The following is a 15760-nucleotide window of genomic DNA, read 5'->3' as shown; positions in this document are numbered from 1 at the left end:
ATGTATGTGAAACATGCCCTTCACAACATTGGCAAAAGTTCATCAGAACAATGAAATGCACAATATGGGATTTTCATTACTATAGATTTTAATTCAAAATTGTAACATACATGGAAAGCCAAATAAATGTTTATGGAGGCCAGTGAGAGTAATAGCTGAGAAATGGAGAAAGAAAAAAAGCAGACTGAAAAAAACAACAACCCTCTCAATGATTAGAGATATTGATACAGGATGACTTGAATCCGTCATAATCAGAAGGCCCTGTGTTTTCTGATTCTGAAAATAGGTGTGTGCAGATACACATACTTGAGGTTACCCACTCAGAGGGTGCCTACTTTGTAAAACAGCTAGTTCATGTTAGAAAGGAAGTATGTGGCCAAGGAACAATGCAAAGGATATGAATCTGTGATAAGATTACAAATTTGAGAGAGAACTTTGCAGTCCAGCTGTTACAAACCAAATTTATGTCAATAAGACCTGCTAAATCAGGACCCATCACTACCTGCATATCTAATACCTCTCCTCCAGGCACCTCTCTGCCCCTCATGCTGCTCAGTACATGAGCCTCCTTGCTTTGTCTGAGCAGTTACATGTGGGTTTCTTCCCTGCACTTTTACTCCCAAAAGACTGATGGAATACATAATTAGGTAATGGATAGTACCTGGTAAACCCTGGAAAACATTTGCGGGAGGAAGATAATCTCTCATCAACATTATGAACAGCATTGATCACACAAGTGACAGACATACAATCTCTCTTAATGACAAAGTGGTAGTGGTATATGTTTTTTTAAAATGCTAGAGATTTTAGGTGTTCATCCTTAGAAGTTAAACATAGATAATTGGTAATTGGCAAAAATATTTCTGCCTATGGAGGAAGGGGATTAGATACATCACAACATTTCCCTGAATAAGTTAGCTTTTCCTTGGTTCCTCAGTTTGATCTGGTATATAACCTTGTATAAAACTTGTCAAAATCCATGGTAATACATTATTAAGTCAGTTAGTGATTAGGATTGAAGTTGAGTGCAAATTGCATATGAAGTTTTTTTTAATTCTCTTAAAGTTATAAATCTGAACATTTTAAAAGATTCTCACCCTAGATTTTTTAGGTTATTAATCAATAATTAAATTTAGAAGCATACATTTGCTTATCAAGCAGTCTACAACTTCTTATAATACCTAGAGAGCATAAGAGGGATATTAATTTCTATTCACTTGTATAGAACAAAAGAGCAACTCCATTCCAACATCTCCCTCATTCAAGCAATGAAAACAATAAGCTTCCTTTGCTTTGCTTTCTGTCAAGGACAAAATTGAACAGGCAATCCATTTATATCAGGAGCTGATGGTATTTATAACCTCAGCTACTTTTAGATTGCCTTCATTATAATTTTATCCTCAATTACCCCATATTAGATTATGTTTAAAAATTTAAGCAAATGTCTCACTATTTTAAAAGATGCAGGCCATGTTCCGATATGAATAATGAAAAATATGACGGATTCAAGACCTTTCTTCTGTTCAGAATGATCTGTGTTTTTCCCTACCATAAACATAAACAATTCACAATTTAACCAATGTAGTTGTTGTTTTTCACTAGCTAAGTAATTGATTTTATGCAACACTCTTGTATCACTAAATAAATGCAACAGTGACAACATAAAAAGACTGAAAGGGGCAGAGCCATGGCCATCCCCATGGGGTTTCCATGCTAACAAACAAACTCAGTTACTGTGCTGTCATAGTGAGATCTCAGGGTTCGCTTGTTACTGCTGCAGGGCTGTCCTAACCAATCAGGAAACAGATCACAGGCCCCTCTCTGCCCTGGTGCCTGACAGCCCTGAGCAGAGGGCAGCCAGTAGGTTAATTGAAATTCAGGGACAGCGATCACAGCCCAGCTCTTGCTGAAGAAGTACTGGCGGGTGGTCTGGAAGCCAAGGCGCTGGTAGAGGGCCAGGGCGGCATGCTGCAGCATGCTGGTGGTGAGGACAACTTCTCTGTAGCCCTGGTGTGCTGCAAACTGGAGGACAGTCCTGACCAGGGCCTTCGCTATGCCCTGGCGCCGGTGCTCCAAGGCCACGTTTAAGTGGAGCATCTGCAACTGCTCCTTCCGCAGGGTGGACTCCTCAGTGGGCAGAGCTCCCACCATGCCCACCACCTGCCCCTCACACTCAACCACCCAGAAGCAGGAGCCCGGCTCACTGAAGTAGGATTTGCTGATGTCACACATGTCTGTGTGCAAACTATTGGCCACAAACTGACTCCAAGGGTATTGGGCAAGGAACCTCAAGGCGATGAGCAAGGTGAGGTTGGCCACGAGAACCAGGAGCCAGGAACCAGAGACCAGAAACAGGGCAAGGGGCCCCCCAAGCAAGAGCGCAAGTGTTCTTGGCAGCTTCAGGAGGTGGTGGAAGGTGCGGGGAACATGCTCAGCCATGCCCCGGGAAAGCAAGCCCAGGACCCAGGTGCGGTCACTCTCCTGGTATTTGCGGATGTGGTAATGAGCCATGGAAGACCTGTGTGTCTGAGTCTCAAAGTCCACCAGAGAGAGCCCTGGGGAAGAGAGAGGAAGCCATGTGAAAACCCTCATCTTTCCCACCTCTAGGAATAAGAGAAACCCTGCTCAAGGGCTCGTCTTTCTGCTGCTGCCCAAGGAAGTAGATCACAGCCCCTGGGAGAAGGTGTAGGATCAGAAAGAACTGCATTGGATCCTGTCTCCATTCCTTTCTTAGCAGTGTGACCTTGGGCATGTCACCTAACCTCTCTGAGCCTCTGTTTCTTCATCTGCACCACAGAGTAAAGTAAAAACCTGCCTTCTAAGGTTGGTTTGAGAATCTGCTAAAACAACATACACAAAGCTCTGGTATATAAAGTACTCTCCCCTCAACCCTCTTTCCTTTTTTCCCTGGCTCTCTTTTCAGCTCCTTATGACACCTGTGCAGCAGAGCATGTGTCCCCTACCATTTGTCCCCTACCATGCACCAAGGCGCATACATTGCAGGGATCCTATGTCCCAAGCACAGCTTTCAGCAAAGGCTCCTTCCCCCTTGGTTGTAAATGTCTAGGCTCCTGAGGTAGCATACGAGCAAACATCAACACTAGCCCTGCCTTGAGCACCACAGGAGGACCGGGGGCCCCAGGCTACACTCAGAGCCCTGTCCTTACACCCATGTCCACTTACCTGTCACCACAAAAGCCTAAATGTCCAGGATGGCCTCAGCCTGGCTGCTTCTCTCAGCCTCTGATCCACCTCTAGGAAGACTGTGCAGGGCCAGCTTGACCTCTGGATACCAGGCCTTGGAGGCAACCTCATTGGCTGGTTCCTGGACGTTTGTTTTTTTTTATTGGATGTCCTGGTGTGATAATGGATCACAAAAACCATACAGGTCTCAATTGTACAACTCAACAAAACATCATCTGCACCCTGTCGGGTGCCAATCACCCCAAGCAAAGTCTCTTTCTATCCCTGTTGATCCCATGTTGCCCATCTCCACCTATCCTCACCTCCCTTATCTTCACCTTCTTTCATCCAGTCCCCCAAACCCCCTCCCCTCCAACAGCTGTCAGTCTATTACATGTATCCATGCCTCTGGTTCTGTTTCATTGCCAGTTAATTTTATTTCTTCAGTTTCACATATAAGTGAGATCATATAGTATTTGCCTTTCTCTGACTGGCCCCAATCCCATCAGACATAAGGACAGAAATGACAATTGATTCAAGACATGTGCCAGCACCTGGAGAAATACCGGAATAGGCAGCTCCCACATGTTAATACCCTGCACACATGGGGATTGCACAGTCACGCCAATTCTCATCAAGCCACTGGATTTCTCATGCAGAAACACGTTCTCGTTTCAGCCACCAAGTGACTGACTCCATGTACAGGGTTTAAATCAAAGATATGTACAGGACATTAAACATGTACCAAAAGAACTTGAATACAACGTCACAGTCAGCAGCCAGGTCTACCATCCAATGCTGAGATCAGATACGAAATTCCAGGACAATTTATTTTTGAAGGTTTATCCCAGTTTCATCAGGCCAGCATGTGGTACACACATTTTCCAGGTGTATACATCAAACTCAGACTTGATCAGCTCACGCAGCAAATGCTATTGGTCGGCCGGCAGCACGTTTAGAAGCATTTGTGGAGGATGACGGAGGGGCCTGACTGATCATGCTCCTGCTTGCTGATGCACATCTGCTGAAGGTGGACAACAAGGCCAGGATGGAACCACCAATCCAGATCCAGACTTGCGCTCTGGTGGTGGCCATGGCCTACTGGAAGTCCAGGGCACATAGCAGAGCTTCTCCTTGATGTCACACATGATTTCCTGCTCACGGTGGTGGTGAAGTTGCAGCCACACTCCTGGGTATCTTCCTGAAGTAGTGGGTCAGGTTCCGGCCAGCCAGGTCCAGACACAGGTTGGTGTGGGGCAGGGTGTAGCCCTCGTAGATGGGTACAATGTGGGTAACCCTATCCCCAGAGTCCATAACAATACCAGTTGTGTGGCCAGAGGCACACAGGAACAGCACGGCCTGGCTGGCCACATACATGGCCCAGATGTTGAAGGTCTCGAACATAATCTGAGTCATCTTTTCACAGGTGGCCTTGAGATTCAGGAGGGGCTTGATCAGCAGCACCGAGTACTTCTTGGGGGACGCATGCACCTGTTGTAGAGGGTGTGGTGCCAGATCCTCTCTATTTTATCCCCGTTGGTGATGATGCTGTGCTCTATGAGGTATTTCCGGGTCAGGATGCTACCCTTGTTCTTGGCCTTGTTGCCCACGTAGCTGTCTTTCTGCCCCATGACCAACCCATGATGCCCTGGTGTCAGGGGCACTTGAGAGCGTGAGGGATCACGACCCAGGGCATCATCCCCAGCAAAGCCACCTTTGCACAGACCAAAGCCATGGTGGGTAAGGAGTGCAGCCATCTCTCCCTCCTTCCATGGCGATCTGAGAGGGCAGCTGTCTCAGGCGTAGAGGAGTGAGAGCAGAGCAGGAGAGAAGGAGGAGTAGGAGCCGCTGCAGTGAGCGAGAGTCGTGGGCATTTAGGGTGGAAATAGCTTCTTCCTACATTACTGCATATGTCTGCTATATCTTCTTTTTACTTTTACTGAAAATATTCAGTTCCCAATGTAAAAACTCTGAATCTGAAAGCTCTATTATTAAATATCAAAAACACAATTGGGAAAAATTATATATAAAACTATATCTATAGGATAAAAATTTATTTGATTCTATTTATTTATATATTTATAATTGTATCACTCTTATAATTTATTCATCTGTCAAAACTATATAGAAACATTAGATTCCCCAAGAAATGTATTTCTATCAACTTATTATTTAATAAAGTTTTTTTTAAATTAAGGTATTATATGTGTACAAAGTTTTAATTTTAAAATCTACTTGTACCCTATTTAATAATGTCAAATGAAACTTTATAAATGTTACATTTATAAATTGGGTTTTTATAAGTTTTACAAAATAATGTTTTTGTTTTATTAATTACCCTTCAATATATTTTTAATTTTTATTTTTTGTTAATCCTTACCTGAGGATATTTTTCCATTGATTTTTAAAGAGAGTGGAAGGAACAGAGATGAGAGAGGGATAAAACTTTGATGTGAGAGAGACACATTGATTGGTTGTTTCCTGCACATGCCCAAACCAGGGTCGAGGATCAAGCCCGAAAACCAGGTATGTGCCCTTTACTGGAATAGAACCCAGGACCCTCCAGTCTGCAGACAGATGCTCTATCCACAGAGCCAAATCAACTAGGGCTATTCTTTGATTTTTAAAATTTTCTTTTTTGCAAAAATACTTTTAAAGAATTTTTCTCTTACTGTAATTGCTTAAAAAATATTTTAACTTCTTAATGTCCTCTACATTTTTATTTTATTGTTTTTAATCTTTATTGTTGAAAGTATTACAGAGGTCCTCCTTTTCCCTCTATAAACCTATTTCAGGCCGCTCCCATAATCTGCCCCCAGCAACTTTGAATTAAATAATTTTACCAAATCTCAGAGTCTTAGATTTTAGGAGAAGATTTTAACTAATTTATATTCACTTAAACACTTTAAACACGTTATAATTAATATACTGCTATCATTTCAGTTTTCATTGTTCATGCTATGTTTTATCTTTGACTATCTTACTTTTCTTCATTAACTATGTTTTGTTATATGTCCTGCTTGGTTGCTGTTTACCTCTCAATAAATTTGAAGTTAATTTACATATCTTCATTTTATTATCACGGGTGATTTTCTTTAAATGTTTTATATAAATTAGTGTCCAATTTTTTTATTTTTCAAAATTAATACTTGCTTTATAGATGTGGCTTTCTGGTCTGCACTTAATTAAATTAAGAACAGCTTAGTCTCAGCCAAGCAGGCTTTGGAATTCGATGGGTTTTGATCCAGCTCTGCTAACTGCACCTGGGGTAAATATCTATTATTTTCCAAACTTTTATACTTTGGTGATTTTGATAAGCCCACCTACCTTATGGGGTTGTTGAAAGAATGAAATGGCATGATACATGTTAATGACTTAATACACAAAATGGTATACCCGAAGCTCTTAATGGTTAATCATTATTATTATAATCTTAAATTCATCATCATACTTAACATCATCACATTTTTTTTCTTCTTCTTATACCTTTACATCCAGTTTAGCTTTGTAAAATATTATCAGAGTTTAAAATAAGTTTCATGCTTTTCCTTTATTTGTAACCTTGAAAACCTTCTTTTGTAATATTTTCCTTTCCCTACATTTTTTGGAGAATATCTTTTTTGCTACATCCACACACATAAAACTCATGTAATGTTAATTTTTTGAGAGCAGGGCTATAATTAAATTTATCTTAAGTCAAACTTATTTTTTCTCTATCTCAAATATTAGACACTTACAGCTTTATACCATATAATGCCTGTGTCAGTCAAATGTTCAACTTTCTTTTACTATATAAAGTTTTTCAAATTTTCATCTACATGTCCCTTATTAAATCTCGGCATGTAAAAATGTGAGTAAATATAAAATACTATATTATTGTTTCAAAATTTACTTTAAAGAAAATCAATTATTTAAAACAAAAATCATAGTAATGTAACGTAGGGTTTATCATGATATAAAACCATTGCACAGAGGCAAAATGAGAGTTGAATTTTGGTATGTATTTCAAAAGATGTGTTAAAGGGGTTTTTAAGTGAAGTGAGAACACTCAATAGGGCTCCTAATTCCTCTATGGAAAATTTTTTTAAATTTCTTCTTGCCAGCCCACCTTGGACCCCAGCTGTTACTGACACCAATATAAACATTAAAACATAAAGAACATGAAGAGATTCCAATTAACCAAATCTGTAGTATCGAGATACAATTTCTGAGACATTTATTATCCTGCATATTTCAAAGAATAAGCCAAGGTGATTACAGGCTCGGAAGGTATTTTTTCATAGGATACATGTTAATATGGAGATCAATTCAACGTGGTTGCTGTTAAGTATAAACATACATCCATGATGAAAGCATAAGTACTATGTATTTAGTGTGTGTAGTTATCTTCATGTAGCTGTCATAAAATTCTACAATATTTCATTCACACCCCCCCTCCTTGGTTAACCCCTAAAAGTAAGGGATAATATTTTGTAGAGTATTTCAAGTATTTACTCATTTATGACTTTAATTTTCCTGGGCTTGGTAGAGTATCCTAAGCCCTCAATAAAGTATGTGGAATATACTAAGTATCTCAAAACAGGGATTGAAATAGCTGCCTCTTCTTCAGGTATTCTGAGTGATGGCACTGGTGCTATTATCTGGCACCATTGCCACCATGGTTTGAGACCATTACTAATGTGATTTGAACAGACTGCAAGCTATATATTATTTTTGTAAGTGTCCAGTCCTTGTCTCCTTGGGAACCAGGCAGGAGCAAACAAAATGATGATAAATTGTTTCCTACACAAACAGATATCTAGATCTGCATATATATTAAGTGCTGAACTTATTTGTGCGTTCTTGTTGACCAAACTTATTGAAAGAACCAAAGGAATGTAATGTTGTAGATATAGGAAAACAAAAGTCATCTCCTAGAAGAGATTTTAAAATGTTTCTCTCATAACAGTATTTTTTGATGAAAATAAAATTTAAGATTTAAAGAATAAAATCTAAGGTTTATATAACATTATAAGTGAAATATTGCCAGTTGACCCAATGCATTCGTTTTTCTCTTTTAAAAAAATATCGCTAAAATAATAACAGCTACCGATTATTGAGTACTTGATAATTTCTAAACACAGTTCTATACATTCTCTGTATATGTGTATGTTATATATGTACTAGAATATGTATATGTGTGTACATATATATTTATCAATATATTTATCATAACCACCCAATCACCCAGCTACTCTACAACAGAGGAAGGATCAGAACCTAAACCCAGGTCTATGTGACCCAAGAGTCTATCACAGAGGGCGGGGCTGCTGCCCAGCTCCCAGGCATTGAGGGAGCTGGGCAGGGGGCCCGGCCCCGATCAATCACCCTGCAGGCAGAATGGTGGAGCAGGTGAAGGGACAACGCCAGGCCAAGGTAGGGTGCCAGGCAGGGATGCCAGGCTGGGGGCACAAGCTGGGCCCCAATCCCTGCAGGCCACCCGGAGGGGCCCCACCCAAGCACGAATTTGTGCACTAGGCCTCTAGTTTATACTTAAGTTGTTTGTTAACATTTAAGAAGTGTGGCTATTTATTTGTGTGTGTGCCATATCCCCACTGCAGTATAGAGCTGAAACAGTATTGCCTTAGCTTTTAACTCTGGAGTTACCTTTCCATCTGTAGCTGCCATCAGTGCCTAGCAAAGCATCTTTCACTTGCTCTGAATGAACATTTGTTAATTTCTGAACTAGCCTTGGAAGCTTTGCTGAGGATTTTCTAATGCATCTCAGACTCAGAGACATTCCTTCTAAATTGCTTCTCACTCTGCAACTCTCCTCCCCTGCCTTTACATAGTGATGGCTGGGTCATGCCTTGGTTGTTTTGGTTCATGGCTTGGTTTGTAGATGAGAGAATAAACTGTTCTGTTCTTTTAGCTCCTACACACTCTCTGGGGGTCTTCCTTAGTAGTTAAAGCATTTCTTTCAGTTAAAAATATAAATACAAAAATGAATGACTCTATTAGCTTGTAAATGTCATCTCCTGGGGTTGCTTTCAGGGCATAAGGGGATTTTCTTTTCTACATCTAAGAGAGGTCTAAATTGGTCCTATTGCCCAATATGAACTACATGCTTTAGTAAATACCAATACTAATGATTAATAAAGCATCCTGTAACTGTAAAGTGAGTGGCACATTCATAGACACATACCTTGTCTGTCTTGCTTATCTGCAGTAACTTCCTCTTGGAAGGAATTTTCAAATTAAGGCTTCAAAATAAGGTGTCCAAAGATAGACATGCATCAGAGACCATTGTAAGAAAAGTTGTATTCTCTTAGGTATACTATATTTTTTAAGTGGGCACATTTTATTTGTTCCTCTAATCTTCCCATTCCCTATTCTGTATGACAGGCACAGATTCAAAAGTGTCTTTGCCTCTTACCATTTGTGAATGTGCCCTATTATGTGTACATTACTTACTGACTTCCTGGTTCCCAGCTAATGTATACAAATAAATCTCAAGTTTAATAGTGATTTCAAAATGCTAAGACCTGTGTTGATATGTTTAATTTAATGTTTTTAAAGGATCTAATCAAAGCAGTTATTTTCAGCAGAATGCTATCAGACTCATTTTAGGAAGCTAGCACACTGATGACTTTGTCAAAAGCTGACAAAGATTGGAAACACAAAAGAAACTAGCACAATCCCATTCATTCAATATGTTAATATAACAAAAATAGGTGAAAACCCTTCTCATTTGTAGAAAGAATGATTTCACTCTCATCAAGTGGAGTTTGCCACTCCCCCAGCCAAGAATCTATATTTATAAAAGGCTAATATGGAAAGTGTCCCCTCGGGAGTTTGACCAGGAGACCTGGAGTTCCATCACTCGCTATGATGTGTGCTGACCACCAGGGAGCGGCCCAGAATGAAGGGAGACCCCAGCCAGCAGCAGGTAGCCAGGGAAGGGAGGCCCCAGCTGGTAGCTGGAAGGAAGGTCCCAGCCGCAGCCAGAAGGCTCAGATCTGCCCTGATCACCAGCCAGGCCTAGGGACCCTACCCGTGCACAAATTTCATGCACTGGGCATCTAGTACTTTAAATTTTCTAATTGTGCCCCTAAATAACCATCTAGTTATATGGTAAATGTAATAAGAAGAAAAATGGCCCATGGCTATCTAAATTGGGGAATGTATTTCTCATAAAGGTTCTTTTTTATGTAAATATATATATATGTATTTAACTCCTTATCAGTAAAACAATATTGATATTTAGAACAAGAATAAAAAACCAAGTCAATAGCAGTATTATTTTGTAACACCATTCTGGAAATTTTGAATGACATAGTATGAAAATGAACAAGTAAAACAAACTGTAATTTAAAAAGAGAGCAGTATTATTTATGAAAGATTATATGTTTTGTTTTTTTTATATTTGAAACATAGGAAAAATTTTAATATAAACCCAATGCATTCAATTTTAGTATTCTCACCTCAAGAGAGATTAAGGTTAGCACTAGGTCAATTGCTCACATCACTCTGAGTTCTAGACTCCAAGACAATTCAAAAAGAGACACAAGGCCACATATACATTAAAATATAAGTTCTGGCTTATACCTGAAGATGTGTGGAAGTTTCTCCTTGAATTCACAGACCAAGCAGCCTCCATCTAGAGAGTGGCCTCCACCCCTTGCTCTCACCACCCTCATAGGCTGATCACATGGAGGAGGAGAGAACTCTTATCTTAGACCAGTGAGCAGTCAGGTCCTAAGGGAGCCAAAGACTAAAACCACTCATGAGCTCTCACCAAACAATGTTCCATCATCTGGTGGGAACAAGAGAAATTGAGAGAGAAAGAGTGAGAGAACTAAGGCAGTTAGAGAAGCTGAAAGTAATAACCTAACATTTTTCCCTCTTGGGAAATGTAACATGGAAAATGGAGTTGGGGTGATAAGGGTCTATCCCAACCCCCTCCCCGCCCTGTTTTCTACAGAAGTCCACTTTGTGTATGATCATTCTATAAGGAATGTTGGCGTTTGGGAAAATTCTCCCCACTGATAAATAGTCAACTGTGTCTTTACCCAAGGTTGGTGTTATGGATCCAACAAACCTTGTATAATGGATTGAAATGGTCACAAATTACTTGATGTGTTTCTGGTTAAGAAGTGGGGGTCTAGACCCCTTGTCCTTTTTTTTTTTTTTTTTTCTGGACTGGGCCTCTGGCTCCCTCTTGATCAATAGAATATGGCAAAATAAGACTATGTAACCTCCGAGGCTACCTCATAAGTCTCTTGGAATTTTAACTCTGGGATTAGCCAGTTGCATATAGGAAGTCTGACCAGAAAGAGAGAGCAGTGAGAGATCCTGGACGTTCCTAGCAGTGATGGCCACCCTTGCTTAGACATCACACATGGAAATGAGAAAGCAATGTTGGACATGTCCGATCTGGTATGTAGGAAGAAATGAAGAACTCAACAGCCAGCCAGAACAAAGGCCCTAAACATCTGGCCCAATGAAACTGTCCTAGACATCTTGACATTTCAAGCCACACCAGTGGAGGCCTCAATCATTATGATATTGGGACAAGTTGTTGCTATCATACACTGTCTCCTTTCCTAAGCCAAGAACCTGTGAGCATCCTAAAATAGAAGCATGACCCAGGGCAATTACTAAAATTTCTGATTTTTTATTTTTCCATCTTTAAAATGAGAACAAAATACTGGTATCTTCCACATGACACTATTGCATCCATTGAGTGAAGCAATGCATACAAAGTCCTGAACACAGAACCTTTTATGGGTCATGCGACAAATTTAACTCTTATATTTCAGTAAGCGGTGCCCCTGATAAATGGAAGAGTCATGACAAGAAAGCACCATGACACTGTTAGGATTCATAAATGGAATTCATGCTGAAACCAGAAGTGGTCTTGCTGTGGAATTTCAAGGCATTTCCAGATTGCAGCATGCTTCAAGACACCATGGTGATGTTTCTATCATGCACTTAGCAGTCACCATGGCAATAATCCTATCATACACTTAGCAATTGGTGACAGCATCATAGTCCAGGATGCGTACTTGCCTTCCCACAGGGATAGCATGGTCCTTTCATGAGGAAACAGTGACCCTCCTGGGAAAACCATGACCCTCGTTTATTCTGATGGAAGAAAAAAAGAGAGGGAAGGAAGGAGAGAGGGAAAGTGGGAAAAGAGGATTTCCACTAATGAGAGTCATATTCAATTTGAAAATTCATTTGGTTTGTGAATTTAGAACTTGAAAAATGAAGGCCAGTTTACTCAGTAATTCTCCTCTGGGAATTTACCCCAAATAAAGTGGAAAAACCTCTATACAAAAGAATATTTATTATAGTTAATGCATTAACAAAAGATCAGAAATCACTTGAAATAGTCCTCATAAATAATTTATGTGTAACCTGTTCTGTATTAACCATTATACTTATTGAGACTGAGACACAAAGATAAAAAAATTTAAAACTCAGTATGCCTAATAATAAATATAAATTATGAAGTTTTTACACAATCCTTGAAAAGGAATCACAATAGTATCAATGGTTTTCAAATATTTGTGAAATTATTGGTAATTTGTTTCATCTTTTTTCTTTCCATATTTCTGAAATTTCTACCTTGAACATGTATATTGATTTTATCTTATAAAGGCATAATCACAACCAAACTCTCTTTGCTTTCACTTAAGTAGTAGCAACTTGTAGAATCATAAAATAGCTTATATAAACATAATGAGACAAAATCCTTGGCGAAACTTATTTTTTTTCTCTATAAAACCCATTGCTCATATTTGAGAACCTTTCTGACAGTTTCAGTGAAGATGTTAAAAAAGTGAAAAGATATAAAATAGGAAAAAAAATAGAACTTTTCTCCCTTTCACATTGAGATATGTCTTGGGAAAGTCTTCAGAGAAATTTACTCTAGCTGCTGATTAATCTTCATTTTTACCACCAGATAAATAACTACATACTTCTGTCAGTAATAGAATGGAATGAAAAAAATAAGACCCCACTGAGCACATTCTTGCATACCCCATTATTCATTTGCAAAACATAGTGACATTTGTAAGTTGTTGTTTATCCAGTATACTCTTACACAGCCTACATCTGAATCAGATGCCTATATTATAGGTTCCAGAAAGTGGATAGACTTGCCTTCATTGTTCATTCCTGTGGTCCTTCTATGCCAGGAATCCTCACTTTTCTGAATGTACTTTTCAGGAAATGTAGGTGAATATGTGTAGATAACTTGCTGGCCTGTACAGGATTTTGACCATCCCTACATGACTTAAATTTTAGTAGACAAAAATTTGCTGCCAAATTTTAACAACATAATTCTGAGCTTAGTTGTGGTTTTTTGTCCCCATAAAGTTTACAAATCTTTAATTGGATGAATGCAAAGATAATCTTTAATAGACATGACTTTTCTTTGTATAGGTTGTGCTTTGTATAGAGAGCTTGACTTTTTAATGATGTCTCATTTTTAATTCTTTACTGCTTTTGGAGGCATAATGGTGGTCCTGGCCTTTGCAGGGCTGAACTGTCTTTTCTTCTATGACTATTTCAAGGAGTTTGAGCAATTAGCTTAGTGCTCCATGCCCAGGTGAAATCGTACTTATTCTTGCACAACTAGGTACTCAGGAGCCTGGGAAGAGTCAGATTTGGAAAGTGCCTCATAAAAATCTAATCAGAGACTGGAGAAAAATGTATTTAGCCACTTGTTACAAATGTAAAAGCGATCATGCCAGCATCTCTTTATGAATAAAGACACTTTTCACAGTATTAACCAGCAACAGTAAGAGGGGAAGGTCCTATTACCACTCTGCCCCTCCACTAGCTCTCAAGGGGCCTGGGAGATGTGGCCCTAGGCTGACACCATACTTTCTTCCTGTTGCTCATGCGCAGGACAGAGTTTCCTTTGAGACTTCCTGTCCCCAAATCTCTAGGATGGAGGTAGGTACACTACCTCTAGGATACAACAATCCCAGGGCATTGACTCTAAAACTAAAAATGGCTGCTGTTCTGCCCAATGGGACTGAAGCCAGAAAATCTGATTCCAGTCCTTGTTACTGGGTTACTGTGTTTTGACTTTTGGCAACAGGTGACTTAGCCCTTCTGAGACTCAGTTGCATCATCTGTAAAATGGAGCTAGCATCTCCAAGCCCTCAGGATAATTGTGGGTGTAAAATGAGATCACCTTTCAAGTCACTCAGTGCACTGGGACCCACTAAATGACTGTGGGGGGATCTAATCAAGTTTGATATTATTGTATCTGCAGTTACAGGGATTTAGAACAGGTTAAAAAAAAAAAAACACAACAATCAGAGCCTCTCACATGGGCATTAAACAGGGAGCTCTGGTTTAGAAATCTACTTTTAATAGGGCAGAATTCAATGTTTGCAAACCAAAGTGAAAACTGTTTGCTCCACTGCCTCTTCCTTTTCCATCCCACGCCCAAACCATCACCAGGAGCTTATGAGCCCTAATTACTGGGGGTGGAGAGCAGAGTGGCTCCTTCCTGCCATTGATTAGCATGAGTCGCAGTGATCAAGTGAAGGTTTACACTGAGTGGCCTGATTATTGTGATCTCTGAACACATAATAATCTGGCCATTCACCATATATATATTAGAGGCCCGGTGCATGAATTTGTGCATGGATGGGGTCTGGCCAGCCTGGCCAGGGGGAGGGGACATGGGCATTTGGCCGGCCGGCCTGCTGGTCGAACTTCTGGTCAAGGGGACAATTTGAATATTAGCCTTTTATTATATAGGATACACATTGAGGTGCCAGATTATTATGCGTTCAGAGATCAAAATAATCTGGCCACTCAGTGTATTAAAATGTGTGCATCTAGCTCACAGGCTTCTCACCATCAAGAAATTTGCCCTGGAGGAAAAGGCTTCCCCAGGTGACAGGAGAGGACACATTACCTTATTTTTTAAAATAAATTTTTATTGATTTCAGAAATAAAGAGAGAAAGCGATAGAAACATCAATGATGAATCATAGATTGGCTGCCTCCTGCATGCTCCCTACTGGGGATCCAGCCTACAGGGAATTGAACCCAGGACCCTTCAGTGCACAGGCCAATACTCTATCCACTGAGCCAAACCTGCTAGGGCCACATTCACTTCTTAGATGCATGGAGCTGAAAGCAGTTTCTACCTGGTGTGGGAAGTCTGGAAGGAAATGAGTGTTCAGGGGGAAGCATGAGCTTTCAGTGTGACAGGGGTACAATTTCCTTCCCTGAGTGAAGGAACAGAGCACCAATTCCCTCTGAGTTGCTGTGACCCATTCCTCTGCCGGGGGGGAATGAGAAAGCAATAGCCCTCCTCTGCTGCGGAATGGACTCTTCATTTGGAAACCAGGCCGGTGTGCTGATTAGTTCTGCTAGGTGATTCTGAAGAGACCCATTTGTTTAGCACTACGTGTAATTTTAAAGGAAAGGACGTGTCAGCAGCGGGGAGGAGAGTCAAATGAGGTCACTGGTGAAATAGCGGAGAAATTCGCCTGCACTGTGGCCTTGTTTTAGTCTCTTCCATCTCCACTGACCCATGCGCCTGCAAACTGATGCACCAACTA

At 40.1% G+C, this 15760-nt stretch overlaps 1 protein-coding gene and 1 pseudogene across 1 annotated transcript; both read right to left on the bottom strand.

The window, feature by feature from the left end:
* Positions 1 to 1713: 1713 nt before the first annotated feature.
* Positions 1714 to 2537, bottom strand: LOC103284800 (N-acetyltransferase 8-like). The gene has a single exon (XM_008140118.3). It carries the CDS (start codon positions 2509 to 2511, stop codon positions 1714 to 1716), a length of 798 nt encoding a protein of 265 aa, XP_008138340.2. The 5' UTR covers positions 2512 to 2537.
* Positions 2538 to 4138: 1601 nt separating this feature from the next.
* LOC103284801 (actin, cytoplasmic 1-like) lies at positions 4139 to 13221 on the bottom strand (annotated as a pseudogene).
* Positions 13222 to 15760: the final 2539 nt, after the last annotated feature.

This window comes from Eptesicus fuscus, chromosome 21 (assembly GCF_027574615.1).
Source record: "Eptesicus fuscus isolate TK198812 chromosome 21, DD_ASM_mEF_20220401, whole genome shotgun sequence".
Lineage (NCBI taxonomy): Eukaryota > Metazoa > Chordata > Mammalia > Chiroptera > Vespertilionidae > Eptesicus > Eptesicus fuscus.
This window is presented reverse-complemented; position numbering and strand designations above follow the sequence as displayed.

Excerpts from the sequence above, each read along its gene's own strand:
- LOC103284800 (XM_008140118.3), bottom strand. The coding sequence starts at position 2,511 with ATGGCTCATTACCACATCCGCAAATACCAGGAGAGTGACCGCACCTGG.